Genomic DNA, 24,917 nt, shown 5'->3' with positions numbered 1-24,917 from the left:
TTTTCTGAACACGCATATCATGATAGTTCATAGTAAGTCTATTTAAGTACTGACGTTATGAATAATAGAATTCTCTATGATTCTAGTCTTGGACTAAACGTCTTTGATTAGACATATCTATTTACAAGTTACATAACACAAACAGCAATCAGAATTTGTGACTTCAACTATCCTGGTATTGAAAATGTCCCTCTATGGACTGGAATGATAATGTAGGTCTATAATGAAGATTTGAAATTAACAATCAAATTCAACAAATTTCCAAAATCACAATTCTAATATTTATCTCAAAAACATATATATATATATATATATATATATACCAACAACGCTATTTTATGAGCCATTAAAACAAATTATAGATCAACTTTACAGTTCCATAACAATAACAACATCGGTGGGAACATATGATTTATATATTATTTACAACTATCGTTTCAATCCCATGACCATTACTACTAAGTTCTCGGACATAACAGTTGTCCATACACTTCTTGTTCCATGGCATCAACCAACCTTGATCCTCCAGTGGGAATGTAAAATGTTATTTCCAAGCACCATGTCAATCTTATGCACTCATGGAGTATGTCATTGGAAACCATTGTGATCCAACCATTTCTTGTTTGATAGTGTTAATCCACCTAAATATTACTTTAAGAACATGATAGAGAATGTTAATCAAGTGTTTACCTTTAGTAATGACAGAGTTAAATATACAGGCAAGAAGGAATAAAAACCTGACAGAAAGTTTGTCATTAATTAGGCACTGGTGATTAAAAATTTCATAAAAATGGCATAAAAAATTTGGCACCTATAACAGTAGAATCACTGGAGGAGTATCTGTGTGATTTGTATAAATTATAAAATTCACCACAACCTAGACTACGAAGACTTTCAGATCACAGTTGTGAAAAAATCCATGTATTTTTCTACCTTAGGTTGTGGCTAGTAAAACTTATCTTTACAGTGTAAACATACTCTATTTAGTGATATTAAATTTTAGATATTGTCACATTTTGGCAACTAAGAGCAAAGTTGAATTCGCACATTAGTGATATATTAACAATATCCAGAGGTGACAATTAGTGCCGTAATAATTTAGCGTAATGCTTTCAACACGAAAAGTACTAAAAATATGTCATTTACAGTATCAGGCCCTCTACTCTCTAAAATATCCAAAAATTATCAACATGGGAATGAAAATCTCGAATGAGCACATCACATTTAAGGAATGATTTAAATTTGTCTTTCAACATTCAGAAGGTCATATTGTTTCTAGAAATACAGGTATTCTTCGATATGCTTTAGTGATTGATGATTCCTGACAAATATTTTCCAACTTTTCAAGTGTAACAAGTAAATGGACCTTTCAGTCATTTTATTCCTGAGTAAATCTGTATTTGAAAAAATAATTACGGTGGTCAAAGCCAAACATGTTTGATCTGAGCATCCTAATATGAAGCTATTGAATTTAGTTCAAACATCCTCAGCAAGAACAAGTGCATTCTATATTCCTCATATTTCCTTGGTCCAATTAAATCTTGTAGCACCACCTACGAAACACAAACCAAAGAAATATTATCAAATCTTGACTATGCTTAAATCACCATCAAGCTGAATCAAATAATGGAAACAAATATAGACGTAAAACCATTGTCTTCTGCACTTAAAAGTAGCAAGAATGATTACTATTAGCAAACTTAATATAACTGATCACTTCTGTGACACATTTATTTCTAATATCTGGAATAAACTTTTACCTGTAAAATGTTGTCGTCTTGAATACTTGACATGAGATCAAAACACTTATCCAGTATGTCCTTTCCAAGGTCATTCACAATTTCCCTAGAAAAAGATATATTGCAAAATCCAAGTTAATTTACATTAATTGTTTTCAGTAAACTAAAACAGATTAAATTCAAGAATTAAATAGTGTTAGTCTGTGACATCATTTGTTGTGATTAATGTAATATTGGAATAAGCTGATTGGTGTTCTGTCTGTTATTCTACATGTCTATATTTGTCTCTTGATTTAATATGAACAATATGAGGGCAATACTTTAAGAATCAAAAACTAGTATTCTAAAACAAATGTTTTGTAAGTTAAGAACTACATTACTGTATTTGAATTGATAGTTAAGAAACACTGATGTATTGTTATAACTAAATTGTAAGGGAAGACTTGCCTGATGCTAGCAAATATTAAAGCTTCATTAGAAAGGGTAGTAAGACATGAACATATTTAACAAATGTGTATATCAAAATAGCAATGGCTACCTTAATTTTGAAAACATTGAACTTTGAAACATAAACTCTTTTGACGTACATGTAATGTCATAGTTGACTTCAGCATAAAGTTTTATGAAAGTCCCTTTAAAATAAATGTGTTCGAATTGGGGATTGGAGTGTTAATCAGAGATAGGAAATGGTGGAATGTGACAGACATGAATGATATTTGATAACCTCCTTACCTCACCTTCCCCACGAAATGTGGCAGAAAAGATTTTCCATTAGCTTTATGATTTATCAATGCGTCCAACCCTTTACCTTTCCTAGATACAGGAATGGATACCAGCCATTAACAAGCATTTGTATCCAGCGAACCTAACCTAACTTTAGGCAGTAAAGCATGCCCAGCATTTCTCACAGCTAATTAAATCAGACTTGTAATTTCTCTCCACTACATACCTAACACTGTGTCAGGGCAGAAATTACAAGTTTAATGATGACTCTATTGAATTTCTCAATACCTGTCTACATACCTCCGCAAATATGCTGCTTGGTCATCACAGATGTCCTTGTTCTCAGGTACACTCATAATGGCTAGGGTACAGAAAATGACAGGTAAAAATATCAAACAAGAATAAATTTGCTCAAAATGGCTAAGGTTAGAAAGTTTGAAATAAAAATAAAAATATTAAGTATAAAAAGACTAGGTTTCAGAAAACCACAGGTAAAACCATCAAGCAAGACCAGGTACACTCATAACAGACAGCTAGATATAACCTGGTAGAAATTTGTTTATTTTGTTACCTTCTGAAAAAGATAATGCTAATATTTTTTCAAAAATTCTAATCATGGCTTCACTGGTTATACAACTTTCAAAGAGTCCTTCAGTTACAGGAAAAACACTCCACTGAGTAAATAATGACAAGCCATTTACCTAGAATGCCTCTGATGGAATCTGTTGTCTTCCTTCTGTTGAAAGGATCACGACCGTAACGACGGGAACGTGCACGTTTAGGTCTTAAACAGATAAGAAATCTTATGTTCAAGAAGCTTTTCAAAGAGATTTTAACCTTTTTTACACGGTTGTAAAACATTTTCAAATGATAGGGATTTGTTGAAAAGAAAAAACAAGAAGAGAACAGAACATGTTTTACTTCTCTTCAAAGCAGGTAAATAAGATAACAAACATTTAAAGAAATTACTTCCTATTTACATACATGTATACTGTTCAAATCACATGTATCAGAATATAATATTAAGTAACATAAGTTCCAAAGGGTCTAAAAACCTTGTTATTTCATCAATCATGACAAAGCATTTGTGCTCACAGCAGAGACATATATATCATGTATATATACGTCTCTGCTCACAGTAATACTGTGAATTCATCAATTTTTGTTGAATTCAATTTTGTGGGTTTTTTTCAAGAAAACAATTTTTTCGGTGACATTCGATTTTATTGATAAATATAGCTCCATAAAACTACTTATACAGTTTTATCTGTTTATGGACATATAAGCCGATTATGAGTACTAATAAAATCAAAGAAAATAAATTACTCAACAAAATAAGTAATCTTACAGCATATAAAAGAGAATTTCCCATCATTAAACCAGTCTCCCAGTACCAAACCTTGTACAATTCCTAAATTGGGGCTTATACATTGAAGCAACATTTTTTCTATTTTCATTCAGTCATGCCAGTCTATTTCAAAGAAAACCAGGTTCTATATTCAAATAGGAATGTGTCTCTTTCACTTAAGGATGCTAAAGACCAAATCTGGTCAAAATCACTTGAGCAGATTACCTTCATTTCCCCAATGGGTTAAATATCTCTACCTCCCATTGGCAAAATGTTCCATTTATAAAACCAAGTCTACTTAAACCAAAGAAACTGCAAACCGAACTGGGTCAAAATCCATTTCAAATACCAGCCTCTATTTCCCCTAACCAGCATGCCTATCTGAATTCAGGGGGAGAAAGTCTCTACATTTACATTGTTTACAGCCATGGATGAAGTCTCATTTATCAGAAGATGCCTGTGACCATATTTAGACATGATCTATGCAAATAGTATTAGCATGTTGACAACAAACAGCAGACATTATGCCATGATACAAGCTAAGTGATCCTTTACACCTGATCAGCTGTAAAATGGTTGGTACTTACCTCATTACCAACAGTCCTTTACGCCTGGTAAACTATATAATGGACAATAACTTACCTCATTACTAACAATCCTTTATACAAGGTGAACTATATAATGGATAATAATATAACTTACCTCATAACTAACAGTCCTTTATACCCGGTGAGCTGCAAAACTGACAACTTACCTCATTACCACTAGCCCTTTACATTAAATAACTTACCTCATTACCACTGGTTCATCCTCTTCCTCCTTTGGGATGGTTTCTGCTGCTGGCATGTCACCTCCTTCTTTTACATTCTTGAAAGTGGCTTTCTGAGCATGGGTGTACAAGGTCACAAGGTCAACAGGTGCTGTATATTTCTATCCAAGGTCAAATCAAATATACAAAATTCTATGTTCAAGGTCAAAGGATCAATAACCACTCATTTTCATGCAAACTTCAACATGCAGTGGAATCTCTTTCATGCAGATTCCTTCAGTCCTCATTCTGGATCACTTCACAGGAGCTAGTGAATTCTCGAAACTGATCAGGATTTCAATTTTCCAGAGCCATAGTTATTGATATCGTATATCACGGACAATAACGCAAATCTGTTATTTCTTGCTTTTGAAAAATGAACCAAGGTTAACATGCCAGATTTATTTCATAGCGTCACACTATTTACTTATAGTCTGGATTAACAGAAAGACCTGTGAAACTGCTTGTTTCTACATGATGTCTGTCATTCGGGGAAGACAAAAAGGGTAAAAAAAGGTCCCTTGTCAACTCACATTTAGTGCACAATAATTCTTTTTTTTTTTCAAAAACTTGACTGTTAATTTTGTTTTTAATTCTTTGTAAGACTGACAAATGCATTAATTGTCTTTAATCATAATTATACTAGAAGTCATTTCAAAGTGACTTTTTTTCACAAGTGATAGATTTCAATTCATGAAAATCTAGCACTATCATTAACAGAAAACCAGAACCTACACACATTCCTGAATCTCTCTATAAACCTCCCTATCTACTACTGACAAGCAGTACCAAACCTTGGAGTAACTGGTCATTGAATAAGCAGTGTCTGGTCATTCAATATAATAAGTTATTCTTCAGAGTCCAAAGTTAAAGACACAGTTAGATCAATCCTTTATTTATTATAAGCTACAAGTTATGATTCAGCTCAGAGCAAGTCTCCATCAGAATAACAATGAAGACTGATGATCACAATGAAGTCATGATGTCAGAAAGACGTTAACATTCACAGAAATTTTTTTAAAAAAATTCCAGTAGTATATTTGTGGCTATCAGAATAATTTATCATGATAAAAAGTTTTTTTCTCATTCTTCATTTTAAATACACTGGGAAAGTGCAGTCTTCAGATAAGACAACGTAATTTTTTTTATTTGTACAATTATAAAACAGTTCCATAAATCTAGATGACTGTGCAAAAATTATCCCAACATACCTCCGAATCAGGAAATGTCAAACTGCCAACAGGTGAGGTCGTCTCACTTTTTTTCCTCTCTGTCAAATAAAATTTTTAAAAAAAATACAGATTATGTAACTGTATAATGATATTGTTTGTAAAACACAGTTAGTAATTAGAGATACAAACAGAAATGTTATAACATGTAACAAGTACTCATGAGAGTAATTTTTGGGTATATATTTCAAATTAAATCAAAAAAGAAAAAAAAAACAAACAAACAAATCATAGACATGTTTATCTAAGTAAAAAAGGTTTCAAATAAATATTTATGTTTAAAGAATTGAAAGAACACCTTACCTACTTTCTTGGCCAGAAAACTAGCTTTCTTTCTTTTCTTTTTACCTCCATCAGGACTAGAAGAGTTGGTCTACAGTTCAAAGTAAATAAAATTTTGATGAAATCCTCAAAAATATACTGTACCATGGTCACCTTACTTATTAATAGTGTTGATAATAGAATTCTTACTATATTTTACAAAGTGAACCAGGAATTTATTTTACAGGTAAATTTTAACATGTTGACAAAATTACATCAAATTTTAGGGTACAACTATATTACAAGTTTTACAAACCTATATTATATTTTCAGAGTTCTAGGTGTAAGTGCAGGTATAAATGATTTACTAAGCATGAACCTCTCTCTATTAAAATCTACAGCTGAGTTTTTTTACAGTCTGTGTGATCAAATCAACAGCACTACCTGTAGTGACTAAAGAGCCACGGGCAGTGGCTGCACAATCAATATACATTTTTCTATCATAAATCATTTCCAAATTCTTTATTTTGCAGACCTCTTCAGACATATTCGCGAATACAGTACACAATTTCACGAACACTGATCTAGAAATGACTAAATCAGAGACATGGACTCTGCAAGGCTTCAATTCATTAACCCAGTCAAAATGGATGCAATCCAGATTTATTTTGGTACATATAATTGCTAGGGATTTGAGTTCATGATTGAATCTCCTCGAATAATAACATAACAATGAATCCCACATGAAACAAATTGATTTACAGCTGTATTAGAGACAGTGATTATAAACTTAAAGTCAACACCATTATAAACTGAAAAGTTCTCACTGAAATAGTTGATAGAAACTGCCTCCTCAGGGCTCTCACACCCCATTTTGGGACTGGGGCTCGGGGCCCTTTGAATTGGGAAAAATAATGGTGTTTTCCTTAGAATTGGGAAAACTTGGGGTCTAAATTGGGAAAAAAAGATACTATTTTGCATTGGGAATGGGGCCAAATATCAGCCCCAAATCTGGCAGATCGAGAGCCCCAAATCTGGCAGATTGAGAGTCCTGCTAGTATAAATAACTATACCTGTGGTGGTGCTGTCTCTACTTCATCAGAACCTTCGAATGGGGTTAGGTTTTTCTTCAATCCTTCCACAATAGTTCTGGCTGCTGCGATGGGATTTCTAGAGAAATCTATGGTGCCCTCCAGACTAGCTAGCACTTCCTCTTCTTTACCTTTCATAGCCTCACCATCGGGTCCTTGTTTCTCTAGTAAATCCTTTGATACCATGTTAATTTTCAGTGAAGATAACGAATCAGAGCTTGTACGTAAAAGAGTTTCTAACTCTGTTGCTACGGTTGACGATAAACTTTGTGATGCATCGTAAAATTCCTCAAAGTGATCACTTAAGAATGTGTTTATTGTATCGTTTCCTGAGCGTGCTGTTACAAATGTATCATCATAATCATTGCTTTCATTTTCCTCTAGGGTTTCACGATATTTGCTCGTACCTGTATTATTAACTCTCATTGTGTCATCGTAATCACCTTCATATGTGCTGTTGACTCTCATTGTGTTATCATAATCCCCTGAGAAAGATTGGTTCACTCTCATTGTGTCGACATAATCACCTGTGCCTGTCTGATTAACTCTCATGGTTTCATCGTAATAACCTGTACCTGTCTGATTAACTCTCATGGTGTCATCGTAATTACCTGTACCTGTCCGACTAACTCTCATGGTGTCATCGTAATCACCTGTACCTGTCCGATTAACTCTCATGGTGTCATCGTAATCACCTGTACCTGTCTGATTAACTCTCATGGTACTATTTTCTTCAGATTCATTAACTCTCATTGTATCATCCATGAATCCACTAGCACTGTTTTGAAGAGTGACCTGAGCAAGTTTATCTATTACGTTACTGAGCACCTCCTGTTCATGTTTGTCAATTTCCATTCGTATGTCTTTCCAGGACATCGACATCCGAATGTCAGGTTTGGCATATTTTCCTTGAGCTACGTCTTTCCTCCTCCGTAATCTTGCGGATTTGTTGGGTTTTCCTTTTGACTCCATTTCAGACAACACCACCACATCTTGTATCCTCCAACTTGTAGCATCCTTACAACAGAAAACATATCTAATTCAAATATACCAGTAAAATACAAGAGATTATCACTTCCATTAAGCCTTATGTTATCAACGCAGTGATGATTAAAGAAATCCTTGTATGTTTAATATACTGTGTAACACAAAAACCTGTTTTGTTCTATCAAGTTTCGTCTATCAAGTCTGGTACACTGTGTAATACACTATATAGGTCAGATAAGGCAAGTAAACATCTATGGGAATGATTTAAAGCTAGACCTGTTACCATAGTGTTGACTTATAACCTCTATTTCTTACAAATTTATCCCCTCACCTATACAAACAGCAGACGTTAATGTAGAAATAGGCAATCTAGATCTAGCTGTTGACCTTTAACCTTACCTGGGTACAAGCCCAACATCTGAAGTGTAACTTATATGTACATTTACCACACCATTGTGGTAGTGTACATATAATCTCAAAACAAAGTTTCAGCTCTTCCTGATTTACACATAAGTATGGTGTGCCACCTGTAGCTGAAAGTTTTTCATGTTTTAAGACTACACACCTGTCGTAGAGTATGTTGTAAAAGCTAGTTGCACTGGGACAAGATTTTCAGTAAAGTATGCCTAAGATGAAGTTCTTCAGGTTTTAAGCTTGCATACCTGTAGTAGATCATGCTGTAATAACTTAGTTGCACTGGGGCGGTGTTTTGGATTTGTCTTCAGCATAGAGAACACTAGGTCCTTCAATGATTCAGTGTAACCACTGGGAAATGCTGGCAACTGTAAACAAAACATCTGATGTTACAAACCAGTTGATTACTCTGACCATTCAGAAAAATTTTAATTAGCTGTGTAGTACTGATATTAAGCATTTTCAGTATTTCTCCCATTTTTTTTCTTAACTATCACTTGTGATTTCAATCAGAGTAGACATGTGACAATCGTTGGAAAAGATTGCTGTTACAGTCCAATATTAGCAGGAACATGTCAGTATTTTACAAATCAGAGACTGAGTGTCTTTCCATCAGTCTGTTGAGGAAAAAAAAGACAAATTAAAAAAAAACAAAAAATAAAAATTTGATAGATATACATAAATATTTAAAGCATTGAATGCTGGAAAACATTACCTTGCTTGCTCCTGTACAATATTCTGTTCCAACAACTGGTAGAAATTTTATTACTCATGTTGAAAATAAAACAATAAAAAAGATGAAATATCATATCCATCCATTTTTTTTTTCAAATGTTAAAACAAAAAAAAATTTAAACTTTAAAACCCACCTTTCCGTTTTGGATATCCTGTACATTATGAAACAAGGAGGGTTTATTGAATGCTCTCCGCAATGCTACCATCTCATAGGCACAGCATCCAAAACTCCAGATATCAGCCTGAAACAAATAGTCATTAAATATCATCCTAAAATTTAAAAAATAATTAATTATACATTGCAATACAAGTCTAAATCCCTAAACTCTATTTATCAGGATAAAAACAAGAGACATCAAATAAATATTAAAAATGAGCAAGTTTTTCAGTAATCTACTGTAATTTATCCACAATCCTACCTTATGGTTGTATGGTTGATGTTGAAACTGTTCCGGACTCATGTAGGTCAGGGTTCCTACAAACGTCATAGCCTTGGCTTTCTCACCCTCTAAAACTCTGACAACATAAAAAAGTTGTTTATCTTCAATAGTAACTTACATACTTGTAGGTGAATGATATCACTTAAACTACAATTATATTTATTGAGAATTACAAGGTTTATGTCATAGAATGCTACATACATATACACAGTATGACTATGAACATTAATATTTTGTTTGTTTCACAGAAAAAAAATAAGAAAAGAAAAAAAATGAAAAAAAATCAATGTTCAACAATTTTTTATACTTACTTAGCAATGCCCAAATCTCCAACTTTGATATTAAGATTTTCTGTCAAGAATAGATTTTTAGTCTTTAAATCCCTGTGCAAAATCTTTTTCTCGTGTATGTACTGCAACGAAAAAATACATTTATACATATTTAACACTAAACATGGAAGAATTCAAAAGGAAAATAGTTAAATGCATGTATTACCTTTGGTTATAAAAACACAACATTCTATATGCATTCTTTTACAGTGTACATACATGCAATAATGGCATTATCAGTTTGCACTATATACCTGTGATCATACAAACATTACCACAATATTGCTCTCATAGACCAATAGGTGTTTCCTTCTCAATTTTAATCTTTTTTCTAAAGTTATCACATTTTTTGCATCTGTTCTTTCATAGACCTAAATTTTTGATTTGTCAACAATTTAGAACAAATTATTGATAAACAACAAATTATAGCAATAAATTAATTGTTTTCCACAGCGTTATTCGTCGATCATAAAAGAAATATGCTAGAGTTGACAGAGAAATACTACTTAATTTCATACTGAATGTCCCCATATTTACATCTACCAGTATTTAAACTGAAGATACATATTTAAGGAAGTGATCGAGAGTACAAAATCGTATGTGTATGTCAGAAATACATCTGTATCAAAATATTTCCCCATGTGCATTTTGTCATGTTAACACAAATGTGTCAAATATTTCCTGTAACTTCTTTGTTAATTATAAAACATAACAAATTTCAAAACAAAATATTCTTGAAAGTCAAATATCTAATTTCAACATCTATATTATAAACATTAATAATTTTATCAAACCAATCCTTATCCTATAAAAAATGTACATAATCAACTGTTATAGTTCTAGACATGATCTTATATGATTACAACCTGCTTCATCAAGAACGATAACATGTTATCTCCTTCATTAGATCCATGTAATTCTTAGCAAAAAATGAGATACTTTTGTACTTAAATCAAAATAAACAGGGATTTATTTCAAATGACGTTTTTTCCATTTCCTAATTATGTACTGCAGTAAGAAAATGTTTGTAATATTACTTTCTATCTGAATAAACATATAACAACTGACTTATATATTAATTTCTATATATAGATTTAAGTAACAAATCTATGCAAATTACAAAAGCTTAAACCTGATTTATCCAAACCTTTGACCCTTTGAAATCATGTATATTCATGAACCCCTGAGATGTAAAATTTGTACAAAACAAATGAATTTTTTCAAATGCAAAAAATATCTTCAGAAGGTAGGTTTCATTGTATACATATATATATCAATCACTTCTATATACATCACAAATTGTGTATAATACTAAGACATCAAAACACCTTAGCAATTACATAAAATTAGATACAAAATCCTAACTTTCCACAAGCACTGCCCATGTAATGACAAGGTAAAATCATCTTTATATTAGATAATTAGACTACAAATAGTTAATCCAGTATACAAAATAATATTTTAAAAACCAACATACTTAACATACAGCACAATAATTATCCTTAAATGAGTTAATACACACACCTGCAGTCCTGACATAACCTGTTGAATCCATAAAATGATATGTTGCTCTGCAAGTTGTTTACCCTTCCTTTGTCGTAAGTAATCTTCCAGGTCTCCCCCTTCACAAAACTCTGTAACAATGTTGAGAGTATCCTCATCTTCGAATGACTCTATGTACTTCAAAACATTTTCATGACTTAGTTTGGACAAAATTTCTGCCTCTCGTCTTGCTTGCACACATTCTTCTTCATTACCTTGAAAGTCTATCCTTTTCAGTGCATACTGCAAAAAAAATGTTTATAATTTGATCATTCCCATATATTTCAACTGAATACAAAACATTATTCAACCCCTCTTTTACCATTAACAAATAAATGAATGATATTTGGTTGAAGTATTAATCATCTCATGGTGTGCCACAAAAATCTACAGAAGAACAGACAATACACACACTTACATTGTGTATACCAGATATCTATATATATACAACGTATGTACGAAAATTACATATCAGTTGTGTATTCGTGTAATACCGTGAACTTCGAAGAGAAAAAAAATGTCAAATATCGCAAATAGTTAAAAATACTGTCTTTTTCAGAATAATAGGTTGTTAGCTTAACGACTTAATTACCCATGACTTGTGAATTAGGCTTTATGGCTTTTTCGGGGTCAGTTTATTAACAGAATGATTCAGTTCATACAATACAATCACTGACTAATACACATATAGGATATTTTGAAATTAACTATGATAGAATCTTGACAATAATTCTAAATAATAACAGTTAAACAATGGATCTTGATAATTATAAACAAATCGAAATCGAAAATTGATGATGATCAAAGTTTGTTTGAACAACCACAGTAATGTCAATGACTGATACGAGTTACCTACCCGTTCACCGTTAAGTTCATTCCTGATGAGAAATACGGATCCATACGCTCCTTTCCCGAGCGATCTTTCATACTGGATTACACTTTCGTCATCCATTTTCCTCCATATTAACCCGGAAGGTTGTATTTGAGAAAACCCGCCTGGAGCCTTTAATTGTTTTGTTATGACATGTCACGTTTCACCTCTAATCAATAAACATCCGGTTTGAAAACAACATCGCATATATGCTTGAATCGCTTCTGTATGGTATCTCAAGTAAGCGTCTTTTTCACGAAGATGCTGATGTTTTGATGGCTATCATGTGATTAAAGCTACGCAAACGTATGCTTCTCAATGGACAAAATCAGCAAGTATTGTCCATGCTTTTACAACAATGTGGGAATGGGAGAAGAAGATGAAAACATGCCGTCGTACTGATTATTTTTGCTAAGAGTTGTGGTAGATGACCTTGATTGTGAGCGTTGATTCAGTGAAGTTGTCCTGTCACGAGTGACGTGACATAATTAAAGCTCATCAGATCAGATTTTGGTGACTTCGGTATCCACTCGATAGGCTGTTGTAACCTTGGATATATCACGATGGCGTGGACAGTTTTTCATGCAATTACCTTCCTTCTAACATTTTTCAGGTAGGAAATTACAACTGCTCTCTGAATTTATTTGCCACGACCACGTAGACGCTGCCCTCAGGATATTTCACTGAAGTATATCTACAATGCATTGTCTATATATAGCACACTCGACTGGAGATATGCCCTCAATTGCAATTAATTAATTGTTACAACCAGGATGCATTATGCTTCTCTGTTGGAAAACATTTTGTTATACAATATGATTTAAATGGGTTATATAATTAAATATTTTAATTTTCAATGTTTCAGAGACGGACAATGATGTATATAACCAGAGACATATATAACATACATATATGTCTCATATAACATATATGTTTTATATATACGACTATGAATATATTACTGATGCTTTCTATCAATGTTTATAATATAAGTTTTTAAATTTTATGTCATAAAGACATATTTCAAAATTATTCACCAATAAATGTCACATTTTGTAACAAAACGTAAAAACATTGATGCAATGCAAACAAGAATAAAGGAAACCCCTACAGTGTCATTATCATTTAAGTTGTTAATTGATTTTGTAAAATAAAAAAATTCTGATATGATGTACATAATTGCAAAAGGCACGAATTAAGTTACCTAATAATTTCATTATAATTACAATGAATTATAAAACAATATAGAATACAAATATTTCTGTAGCAGATACACTTCATATATCTTTATTTATGTAAAGTTTTAAGTTATGGCCTTCTAAAAAGTATATAAACTATTTGATGAACATTTTAAAAGTTGGAGATTTGATTTTGCAGTTATGCATTTTTCCATGCCACAAGAAAGACTTTCAGCAATGTGAAGACAACAGTGTCAGAGGAATGGACTCCATCACCTTACAATGAGACACAATGCAACAATGAAACATGTCAACCATATGATGTAAGTTTATAAGCTTATGTTATTTTTCAAAGATTGTCTTTTTTTTTTCAATTGTGACATTTTTCATCTCAATGCCTCCGCTAGCAATCGAACCCGGGACCCTTGGCTTACTAGTCTGACACTCAACCAATCGAGCTAAAGAGAAGTTCTCTCTAGCCGAGTGGTAAATTGTGGCTGGTATTTTACCAGGGTTACACAATCTATGAACAACCAGGGTAATTTTAAGGCAAAACCTCCTTAATGTAGCTATTGGCTTCATCTACCTTACTGAATAACATACAAGAGGCCCATCACATGTCATTCTTAGCAGTTAGGGCTAAGTGTCTTGCCCAAAGATACACACATTCATGTAAGCACAGACTAGTCCTTTCTTAGGTTCTTGTGAAACACAAACCACCACTCTCGGATACCATTATCCACTCACCTCACATCTTCACTTGAGGTTACGCAGGTCAACAATGTACCAACATAGCTACCAGATTCAGTGGTATACTATGCATTTGTGTATATATATAACAAAGTACCAATTTGGAGCCTAAAAATTGTAACTGGTTATACAAAGTATGGAATCTACATGTTTCATACTTTTGTATAGGAAACACCATTTATTTTCTTGAAAATGCACTATATATCTATTTTTGAAGTTCATTCTTGGCTCCAGTTACTTCCATGTATTCCTTTGTAATAACCTTAAACCTTGTGTTTTCCTTGAAAAAAAATGATTTCCAGCAATTTTTTCAGCTTATTTTCATGCAAGTCCAAAACCATTTCCTAACTTTCGATGAGTCCTATCATTAGAAGATTTAGTGGCTTCTCAAAATTTGTCCCACAGGAAAGTCTAGACTCTGGTGAGTCCAAAAAGATCTCTGTCTTCAGCCAGTAACTTTCCCCTTAGTTGTTTTGTACAATATACAGGTAATATATAATATGATGGGTGATCCAAAACACCAAATGTCTCCAAGGGTGAATCGCTGTCAATGGGTTCTACAAGATTTTATGTCATCTATGATCTTCATTTTAATGTCATTTATGATCTACATTTTTGGGTTTGCTATGCAGCCATCATCGGGAATAGCAGATTGAAACATGTAGAATTTAAATACAGGAAATGCAAATTAACTGTCTTGGAAGTGATTAGATTTCTTGGTTTTCTACGATTAGCCAACTACTCCACTCTAAGTAGTATGTTATGTTCTATATATACAGTATAAGTTATTTTAGTTGTTTTCCAACTCCCTATGCTGATAATTAACATGTCTTGTTTTGCCTGTTTCAGGTATGGAATTCCCATCACCTATTTCAGAAACAAGGAGAAGATACTGAGTTTTTAGGAGTTCTGGATGCAGCATTTATGATCTCTTATGCTTTAGTATGTGATTTAAGTCACTTTGTAGCTTCTGCTATTCCAAGATTGTGTTAATTGCATGATATGATAATACACACAGTGTTTTCTGTGTTGTGACCATTTCAGGCTTATCAAATACTTCCTGTTCTTTTAAAGCCTCCAAAGTGTTAAATATTTTAATTGTATCAGTATGCCGTACTGACATGTTACTATATACCATTGTTAGGTTGTAAAGGAACATGATTTAGTCTGCCTTCAAAATATGGAATTGTCATTTTATTTATTTTCAAAATTGAAACTTGTAATTAAAATGTGTTCTTGTTTGTTGAATCTTTTCTAAAACATCACAAAGTTTAGCTTATTTCATTAAAGAGGAAAGAGAAATGTGTTTGTTTGTTTACTCATTTTGCAATCACTTACCTGAATACATAAGAAATTGTATTAGAACTGAAGTAATGTGGCTAGCTGTCACTCACCATTACCATCCTTTTCTGTTTTAGGGTCTCTATATTAGTGGCATGCTTGGGGACAGGTATGTATCTTAATAGATAGATATTTGAAATAATTTTGTCATTATTTCATGTCATGGTGATTTCTGTGATAAGTATATTATATATACTGTTTTAATAGTCTGGAGTCTATGGTTTCAAACATTTTTCTTTATACATGCTGAAAACACAATGCAAGGGAGATAATTTGATAGAAAAAATATTTTACATATTGCAAAACTTCCTGACTGATCAGTAGTTAAGTTCTATTTTGTTAAACATTTTATATTGTTAACATGATGGAATATTAGCTTTTTCTGTACATATTTGTTTTTGTTTTTAGGTTCAATTTGAGACTGGTGTTATCCTTTGGAATGTGTTCATCTGCTATCTGTGTAAGTCTTTCAATATAAAAGGTATATGGCTTGTCTTGTTTAATTTTTCAATTACTAGTCATTTGAGTTAATTAACCTTAAATATATTGTGTATATGTATGGCCCCTTCATTTTATGAAACATTTCTTGATATTTTTTTATTTGAAAAATAAACCTCCCAGTGAAAGAGCTAAGTTTTTAAAAACTTTTAAAAGCTACCCGTTCTGTATAAATAGAAAGAATTCACATGTACGAGGTATTCTAACTTGACCTGATAACCTGGGACCAAATTGAAGTACCATAGTGATGATAATTATATAAGTGCTTTCTTCAATATGAACTAATAGTGATTTTTGTGATTGATGATCTTTGTGCTGAGGGTTGATAATGTGAAATTGTTGATGTAGCTCTCCTTAGGCTGAGAGGCAAAACCCATGACGGAAACTTAACATACAAAATGTAGATATATATGTCATTCTAATGTTGCTCCTTTTTCAGGTGTTTGTCTTTGGGAGTCTGTTTGAATGGATACATTTCTATAACAAGTACATGTATGTGTTGATATGGATCCTCAACGGTCTACTACAGTCCATGGGATGGCCCACCGTAGTTGCTGTGATGGGCAACTGGTTTGGAAGGTCAAGGTTAGTCGGTGGCCGAAGTCATACTTTTGTAGATCAACATCATGCAGATGAGTTTTATTGTGCAGTATTAATTACTGGTTTAATTACAATATATATTTATTAGCATCAGTTAACACAAATTTTGTTGATTCAGTTCTAATTTATTAATATTTCATTGTAGTGTGATATTGAGAGGACAATATATTACATGTAATTTAATGTTTATTTCATTCTGATTTTATTAGGAAATGGTGATGTTTATAGAGAATAATACACTTTTGAGGATATGAAAAACCAGAGTTTGTATTATCTGTTGACAGTCGAGGGTTTGTACTTGGTTTGTGGAGTGCTTGTGCCTCGGTTGGTAACATCATTGGTGCTCTCATGGTTTCCTCCGTATTAGACTACGGGTATGATGTAAGTCGTCCTTTTCATGTCCAATTAAATTTTTTTATAAACATTTAAAAATCTTATCAACTTTAAATGAAAAAAAATCACGATTTCTTTCAGCATTCATGAACAAAACCAGCACAGGAATGTCATGATCTACACAGTATGTGAGAAACCATTGTTTCCTTGAAGTTTCATTTATTCATATGATATCACTATCTTTTGATATCTTTTGTTATTTTAATTATAAAGTTTAACTTATCACTTTTTCTTTCAGTATGCGTTCTTAGTTCCGTCCACAGTCTTGTTTGCTGGTGGTGTCCTAAATCTGTTTGCATTAGTTCCTTCTCCAAAAGATGTTGGTAAGTTTCCTTAAAATAGATTAATTTCTTTGTGTGAGTTATTTCAATTATTTGTATCATTGAATTGATGTTTATATCATACTGACTGTAATTTGGCTCTAATTGTATGTTTTAAAATGTATGAAAATCTAAGAAGGCATTTTTAGTCTGAGTCTTGTATCTAAAAGCAATAATGTTTTGTGTCAATTTCTTTCCTGTAGGCTTACCAATGACAGATGAAAATAAACAAATACCTACGGAGACTGAGGAGGAATATAACAGAACGGGCAGTGTCAACGCCACTCAGGTGGAATCTGGTATGCTATTGTGATATTTAGAACCTCATTACTTATTGAGAGATGGCTACCATACAACACACTTATATTTTAACACTATATAATATAACTCACCATACCCCAAAGGGATTCAGTGCAGTGACATTAGAAAATAAATGAATAAAACTGATGGTTCTCAGTGATGAATACTCTATAGAGCAAATGAAAGTTACCTGTTGATTTTGCCACTGTGTTTGGTGTTTACTGGTAAGTTTTATAAATATTTGGAAAATGTTTCCAATGTTTTTAGTGTTCACTGCACGGATACTTTATCAGTTTTTGCATATTGAATGCTTTTGTAGTGTTGTTTACCCAAATCTGTGAAATGTTGAATATTTCTTGTTTGGAATGGTACATTAAAGGTTTGCAGTGTTTGTATCCAAGTTTTGATTGTGTTCAGAATCTTATGTTACACATATAGTCTTTTCATTTTTTTATCATGATTGAATTTGTCAGAGTAGAAGATATTGGATGAAGGCCTTTTTTTTTAATCTTTGGCAAAAGTCATATTATGCATTAATAACAGGGTTATTTAGATTTGCTCTTTCTGACCGTTTTGAAAGGTCTTGTTCTTAATAGATGTATTAGGTAGACTTGTATAGACTTGGTTTTTCAACTGCTTTCAGACATCAGAAATTTGCATGAGTTCCAAACCGAGTCTGAAGGTATATGTTACTCTTTACTGTTACTAAGGTATCATATCCCTGCTGCCAAGATTTATGCTTGCTTCAGATTTCATACCACATCTTGGTCTCTGTTTCATCTGCACGTGTTTAAGTTGATATTAGTTTTGATGCAGCCAAAATATTGAGAATTAAAACTGCAAAGACAAATCACGAAGCAAGAGTATTACATAATTTTGAATAAAACTGATGATAATTTCAACTTTCTATGTAAGTGGTAATGTAGATGTTTTTTGAAATTGAAATATCTTAAAATAAGCAAGTACATAAAGGTTGATGCTTTTTTTATCGTAATGATCAGCTGAACATAAGAAATTACAATGATTTTTAGATTTACATTTTGTAATTAACATGTCAGTATTTTGATATTTTGGCTAGGAACCGTGTACAAGGCTCTGAAGTGAAAGCATAACATTGGTATTGTGATATCACTGCATGACAAAACATAGAAACGGTTGTTGATGGGAATTCTAACATCAGTTTGTTGTCCATCCATTTCAATTTTTTTAGTATACAGGTAATTCTTGAGTTTAAAATCCAGTGGAGTGGTATGCATGTGTCAAATCAGCATGATAACATTCTCTCCCCAGATGAACACCTGTGGGATGATCAGTCTCTCTTGTTAAACTGCTAACTTACCTATACCAAATATTTAAACCCTTGTCTGCAGTATGGTAGAATATATCCTTTATATATCCTCTATTGGGTATTCATCTCACAGATGTATTTATAATACAATTTTGTCGCAGCACATTTTCTTATACATGAATTTCTTTTTATTCTGATTCTGTTTTATCTCTCAATATGGACTAGGCCTGATATTATAACTGATAAGATGGGATTATCTTTAAATTATATGGTGAGAAATATGCTATTTACCTAAGAACACAGAAGAGTTGTGTTCTCTTCCTAAACTGATCCAAGTAATGAATATTTTCTCATAATATAGTTTCTAGGAAAATATTTTTGTTTACCTTATCAACACAGAATTTGTCTGATGTTATTGTTCTTTCACATGTTAACAAGTTAGAACAGATGTGCATCTTTAATCAGAACAGTTATGCAATAGATTTATCGAGAAAATCCTCGTTCTTTAAGTCATACACATTGAAATCTTGGCATAGATAAAACAAGGGCTATAATTTGTACTTTTTATAGACAAAGGAAGGAATAGATATTTTCCAGAAAAGAAAAGCGTAATTAACTTGGAAATATGCAGTTGAAATGAATTAAAGCACAAAAATTATCTATTCTTTCTTCCTCAGAACCATTGTTAAGCTCGAGCTCTGATGATAAAATAAGCAGTGGTTCATCAAACTCGGACAAGGCCGTGAGTCTGAGAGAGGCAATCTGTCTACCAGGAGTGGCCCTGGTATGTTTCATGTTCCCTTTACTACGCCATTCCTCTGTGACAACAACGTTGGGTTATATTAACTAATATGTACTCTATTTAATAGAGGTTGTACATGATTTTGAACAATATTGACTTAAGGTTATTAAACTGGTTTTTTGGAAGTGGAGAGGGGAACAAAAAGAAATGAGTATAAGAGTATAAGAGTATAAGATAATCCTTGAGAAATTCTTCTGGAGAAAAATTGTCATTTGTATCTCTGTATGATAGGCTGGATATATTTTAACGTGTTAAAATGTGATGTGATGTCTTATACCTTATTATCTTACAGTATTCCTTGGCCTACGCATGCCTAAAGCTTGTCAACTACTCTTTTTTCTTCTGGCTTCCATTCTATCTCGCCAACTCATTCTCGTGGGAGGAGTCTACGGCCGACAAAGTGTCAATATGGTATGACATTGGGGGCATAGTAGGTAAGCATTTTGTTCTTGTTTTTTGCCCCCAAGGGAGAAATGATCAGGAAGATCTATATTTTCTCTTATGATTTAAAAATCTGTAAGATCTTCAGCTCACATGTGTTTGAAAGTTAGTAATTGCTGTAAAACTCACTGGTGTCCAACACGCTTGCATCAAATTTTGGCATCACATTGTTTCAGGTAAAAATTTCCTGGCTCCGGTGTTAATGACTTAATGTGAACGATCAGCCATATCTGTGTTAATGAGCCCTATTGTGATTTCCAATCGAACATTCATCCTTGCGTTTACACAGGTACACAGGTGAAAGTTAGAATATATATAGTATTAGGCAACCAAACATAAAACAAAATACACTGTAGTCTGTTGACTGTAAATCTTTCGTGTTGTTTACTTTTTCATGGCATGACTGCCGGAAACCAAAAGGAAAAACAAGCAATAACTACTGCAATGATGCAGACTAATAAGAAATACTAGTTTGTCATCGACATATTTGTTTATGATTTTAAATACATTTACTGGATATATCAATGAAGAATGGTCACAAGTACATATTTATTGATTTTTATTTTAAAGTATTGCTGACGGGAATTGCTACTCTTAGGGATATAAATGTGGGTACAATATTGGTATCACTTTAGGTATGGATTTCGAGTCAGGATTAATGATAGCCATTGTGTTATATCCGTCGTCGTGCACCACCTGTGGTGCCGTGCGTAACCTCCCCATTCAAATTACTTCTTCTCAATAACTAGAAGGCTCATGGTACTGATATTGGGCCTGTAGCATGCTAGGATGAAGGACTACCAAGTTTGTCAATATAAATGACCTTAACACACTTTCAAAGTCACAGGGTCAAATATGTTTTAAACATCTTCTTAATTACCAATAAACCATATATAAAGATATAAATTTGACATTCTGATCTCATTTACTGTGTGACTGTCTACTACAGTATTGATGTTATCCTCTGCTTTAGGTGGGACCGTCGCTGGTGTTATATCTGTAAGTATCACCATTTCATATTCAGACTAAATTTCAATTGTCCAATCAAATTTGTGTTTGGGAAATATTTCATGGAATGGAATACAGTGTGCCTGATTAAATTGCTTTACCTATATATTTTAATTTACAAGAAATTCATTAAGCAATAGTAAATAGTAAAGAAAACTTAGTGAAACATAATAATATTGTTGTATAGTTGTTTATTATTATTTTTAACGTCAAGTTTTAAGTTCAATCAAATTTCTTAAACAGGATCGGTTTGAGAAGAGGACAATAATTGTGATACCTATGCTGGTGCTAGCTATACCATCTTTGTTTATATACAGCCGTACGTATTGGATTTTTATAAATATATACGGAAATACACATTAAACATTAAGTTTAATCAGTTATAGACTGAAAATATTTTTCATTTATCGTTACTAAAAAGTATCGTTTCCAGTGACAAGCATTTCTATGTCTGGATTAATGGTCGTTTTTATGAAAATCTCATTGTTTACATTAACAGTTTTAAGATAGAAAAGAAGAATATTAAATCAGCAGTAAATATAGTGATAAAAAACACAAAAACAGAAAGGAAAACTTGCTTATGTTGTCCTGTAAGTTGTATCTGAATTTGTTTCACAGAATCTCCAAACAATCTGACGATAAATGGTTTACTAATGACGATCGTTGGGTTCTTTGTTGGTGGTGTTTCCAACCTCATCAGTGCAGCAATCGCAGCAGACCTGGGTAAGATTGCACTGTCTCGGTGTCATGTTGATGAGATAATACAAATGAATTTACATAGACTTCCTCCAGTACATGAGAAATAGATATTGACAATGACAAAGCAGGATACTATATAACATATTAGTATCATACAACCACATATTCCCTGCTATAAATGTCCGAGAATTTTTGTTTTTTAGGAAAGTTTGCATATACCTGACCTTTTTGTATTTTAGGAAATAAGAAAGAAAAACAAACTTTTTGGTGTCACAATTTAAATGAAAGTGATGGTTCATCTTATCTAATGTAGATTCGAATGTGATCAATCCTCTGTATTTGTCAGCTCACCATCACAGATATATACTGATTCTCGAAGCAATGATCATAAATGACATTAGTGAAGAAAAATAGTGAAGAAAATGTCAAATTCCATCTTACTTATACATGTATTAATTGTTGAATAGTTGATATTCGATGTATATCTGGTCAGTTCTCTTTTTATCTATTGATTGAACTGTTCAAGTTAAAATTTTTGTACTCTTTATGTTACCAGGGCGACAGGGTCCAGTTGCTGGGAATCAGAAAGCCTTAGCTACAGTAACCGGCATTATTGACGGGACAGGAAGTGTGGGGGCAGCCATTGGCCAGGTTTGTTACACAAAAGAATATTACTTCTTCACAGTTTCCATGATGTTCCTAATATGAACACTAGACTAATCAGATGTATGGCTTATCTAAAATATAGTTTAAGCTGATTGAAACAAAACAGTATATGTCTTTGCAAAGATTATTCTTCCAGGATTGACTGCAGTAAACCCTACATTTAGTTATACTGGTATAGCACTGTGATTTGTATGCCCAGTCAATTTACAGAACTTTCATAAAAAAGAGCAGGATGATTCTGATTTCCAGTACACACATCTACAATGAAAAACAGAAAATCCAATACACAGTGGAAAATCATAATGTCAGATTACAGGGTGTCAGGAAAGTCTAGGGTTTTAGTTTTTACATTCAAGACCTCAGAAATCCTAATTTGTCTCCCATCAGTCAATATTATAGAAGAGTGAGGGATAAGTTTAAAATCCTTGTTTTCTCCAATCAGTCAAGATCAGAGAAGAGTGAAGGAAAGGTTTAAAATCCATATATTTCTCCCATTAGTCTAGATTTAAGAAGGATGAGGGAAAAGTTCAAAATCCTTGTATTTCCCACATCAATCTAGATCAGAGAATGGTGATGGAAGTCCTTGTCTTTCTGCCAATCTTTATGTAAACTCATAATTACATTTAACTTTTTACACTCCTGAAGGTGGAATACTCTGAATATTTTTCCCTCGATGACAAGGAATAAGCATACTCTAAAAATCACAATTATGAATAATTGTATTGAAAATTTCAAAATAAAAAATATGTATTTTTATATTGTTAGTGGATCTTGCATGAAATACAAATATATATGTATTGTCATCATGGGCGATTGGGAATAATTTTGAAATGATTGAAAGCTTTAGTGTTCTGAACTGGTGTCCCTTGATCAAAAATATTACTCTGTCGCATTAAGGTGTGTTAAATGGAAAGAAAGCCTTTAAAATAATATTTGAGTCATAACTGACATTTGTTTATTTATATCCACAGTTACTTGTGCCAGCCATACAAAAAACTGCCAATGGTAACTGGGTTCCTGTATTTATCTTCTTCATGATAATGGTAAGTAAGGCACCTATACCTGCCCTCTAAAACCTGCCCTCTGATCACCCTTGGTTTTCCCACCTCCACCCCCAGCAGCATCACTATCCCCACCACTCCAGACTGTTGGTTATAATAAATGTATAAAGACACAAACGCTTACTCAATCTTTAACAGAATAAAACTCATAGATTGAAATTGAAGGAATGATGCTGTTATCTTCAAAATGGTCTGAAGGGCAATAAATAAGAAAAATGTGCAATGTAATCAAAAATGAATAAAATGAAAATAACACCAAACTTCTGAAATAGATAAAAAGATCAGAAGAAATTGAATCATTATAATCAAGTTTAATGATTTGAATTATTTTTCTGGTTTTTTTTTGGTTTTTTTTTTTTTTTTTTTTTTTTTTTTTTTTTTTGCTACAGTGTAATTCTTTCTTTTCTTTGCAGACATTCCTGACAGGTGTATGCATATTTCCACTTTTTATAAGAGAAGTAAAGGACATTAGAAAACATTACAGGTGTTCGTGGTTTCAAGGTTTTCACAGATATCCCCTGTACTCGGACAATAGCTTCGAAAGTGACGATGAACCAGTTATTATAAATGCAGCAGAAGATCATGTATCTTGATGATTAAATTATCATAGATTATCAGAAATCTTCGTGTAAAGAAATAATAGTGTTGTTATAATAGTCATGTTTTATTTTTGCTTAATTCATTTCTCAAGAGATTGTTCAAAAACTATTTTCATATTCTGTAATTCTGAATGCATATGTATTTTATAAATTTATTTTACATTCAGGGATATTCCAGAGTTGATTGTTTGAGAAAGATGAAAGACATTACTAATAGATCTGAATTTACCCTGTTGTATCATATTCATACCACGTGTTCAAATACATTATACCGTACAGTTACTTTTGGAATAACCAATGTATATTTTTTTTCTTTTCTTTTAAAATGTATTTGACTCAAAACTTTAACTTTCTTATCTCATTTTTTGTTGTTTTTTTTTCTTTTTTTTTCCCCCAATTGTTTTAGAAAAAAATATTTTATAGAGAATCAATTTTAAAGTAATTCATAAAGGACAG

The 24,917-nt window shown here is 32.5% G+C and overlaps 2 protein-coding genes across 2 annotated transcripts; one reads left to right on the top strand and one right to left on the bottom strand.

Moving 5' to 3' along the window:
* Positions 1–1,392: 1,392 nt before the first annotated feature.
* LOC132557992 (serine/threonine-protein kinase 3-like) lies at positions 1,393–12,598 on the bottom strand. Its single transcript, XM_060222523.1, has 15 exons — positions 12,503–12,598; positions 11,629–11,889; positions 10,087–10,187; positions 9,755–9,851; positions 9,470–9,577; positions 8,849–8,968; positions 7,769–8,216; positions 7,182–7,684; positions 6,151–6,220; positions 5,830–5,888; positions 4,601–4,740; positions 3,164–3,246; positions 2,763–2,823; positions 1,761–1,845; positions 1,393–1,553 (listed from the first exon to the last, which is right to left on the bottom strand). The coding sequence occupies exons 1-15, from the start codon at positions 12,596–12,598 to the stop codon at positions 1,452–1,454; spliced, it is 2,334 nt and encodes a 777-aa protein (XP_060078506.1). The 3' UTR covers positions 1,393–1,451.
* A 217-nt stretch (positions 12,599–12,815) lies between these two features.
* On the top strand, positions 12,816–24,917 carry LOC132557971 (sugar phosphate exchanger 3-like). The gene is made up of 17 exons (XM_060222501.1): positions 12,816–13,130; positions 13,895–14,018; positions 15,295–15,387; positions 15,864–15,895; positions 16,195–16,246; positions 16,724–16,869; positions 17,169–17,265; positions 17,516–17,600; positions 17,801–17,896; positions 19,863–19,969; positions 20,280–20,421; positions 21,402–21,427; positions 21,680–21,755; positions 22,055–22,159; positions 22,692–22,786; positions 23,773–23,844; positions 24,276–24,917. The coding sequence occupies exons 1-17, from the start codon at positions 13,081–13,083 to the stop codon at positions 24,453–24,455; spliced, it is 1,578 nt and encodes a 525-aa protein (XP_060078484.1). The 5' UTR covers positions 12,816–13,080; the 3' UTR covers positions 24,456–24,917.

This window comes from Ylistrum balloti, unplaced genomic scaffold (genome assembly GCF_031769215.1).
Source record: "Ylistrum balloti isolate Yb309-2 unplaced genomic scaffold, AGI_CSIRO_Ybal_v1 Utg370742, whole genome shotgun sequence".
Classification (NCBI taxonomy): domain Eukaryota; kingdom Metazoa; phylum Mollusca; class Bivalvia; order Pectinida; family Pectinidae; genus Ylistrum; species Ylistrum balloti.
Note: the sequence above shows the minus strand (reverse complement) of the source record. Positions and strands in the feature narration are given on the sequence as shown.

Bases quoted from the DNA above. Each gene is read 5' to 3' on its own strand.
- LOC132557992 (XM_060222523.1), bottom strand. From the start codon at position 12,598: ATGGATGACGAAAGTGTAATCCAGTATGAAAGATCGCTCGGGAAAGGA. The intron at 11,890-12,502 runs GTAGGTAACTCG...TTTTTTTTGCAG, and splicing joins ATGAACTTAACGGTGAACGG to TATGCACTGAAAAGGATAGA. The intron at 2,824-3,163 runs GTAAATGGCTTG...TCTGTACCCTAG, and splicing joins TTCCATCAGAGGCATTCTAG to CCATTATGAGTGTACCTGAG.
- LOC132557971 (XM_060222501.1), top strand. From the start codon at position 13,081: ATGGCGTGGACAGTTTTTCATGCAATTACCTTCCTTCTAACATTTTTC. The intron at 13,131-13,894 runs GTAGGAAATTAC...TTGATTTTGCAG, and splicing joins TTCCTTCTAACATTTTTCAG to TTATGCATTTTTCCATGCCA. The intron at 22,160-22,691 runs GTAAGATTGCAC...TTATGTTACCAG, and splicing joins AGCAATCGCAGCAGACCTGG to GGCGACAGGGTCCAGTTGCT.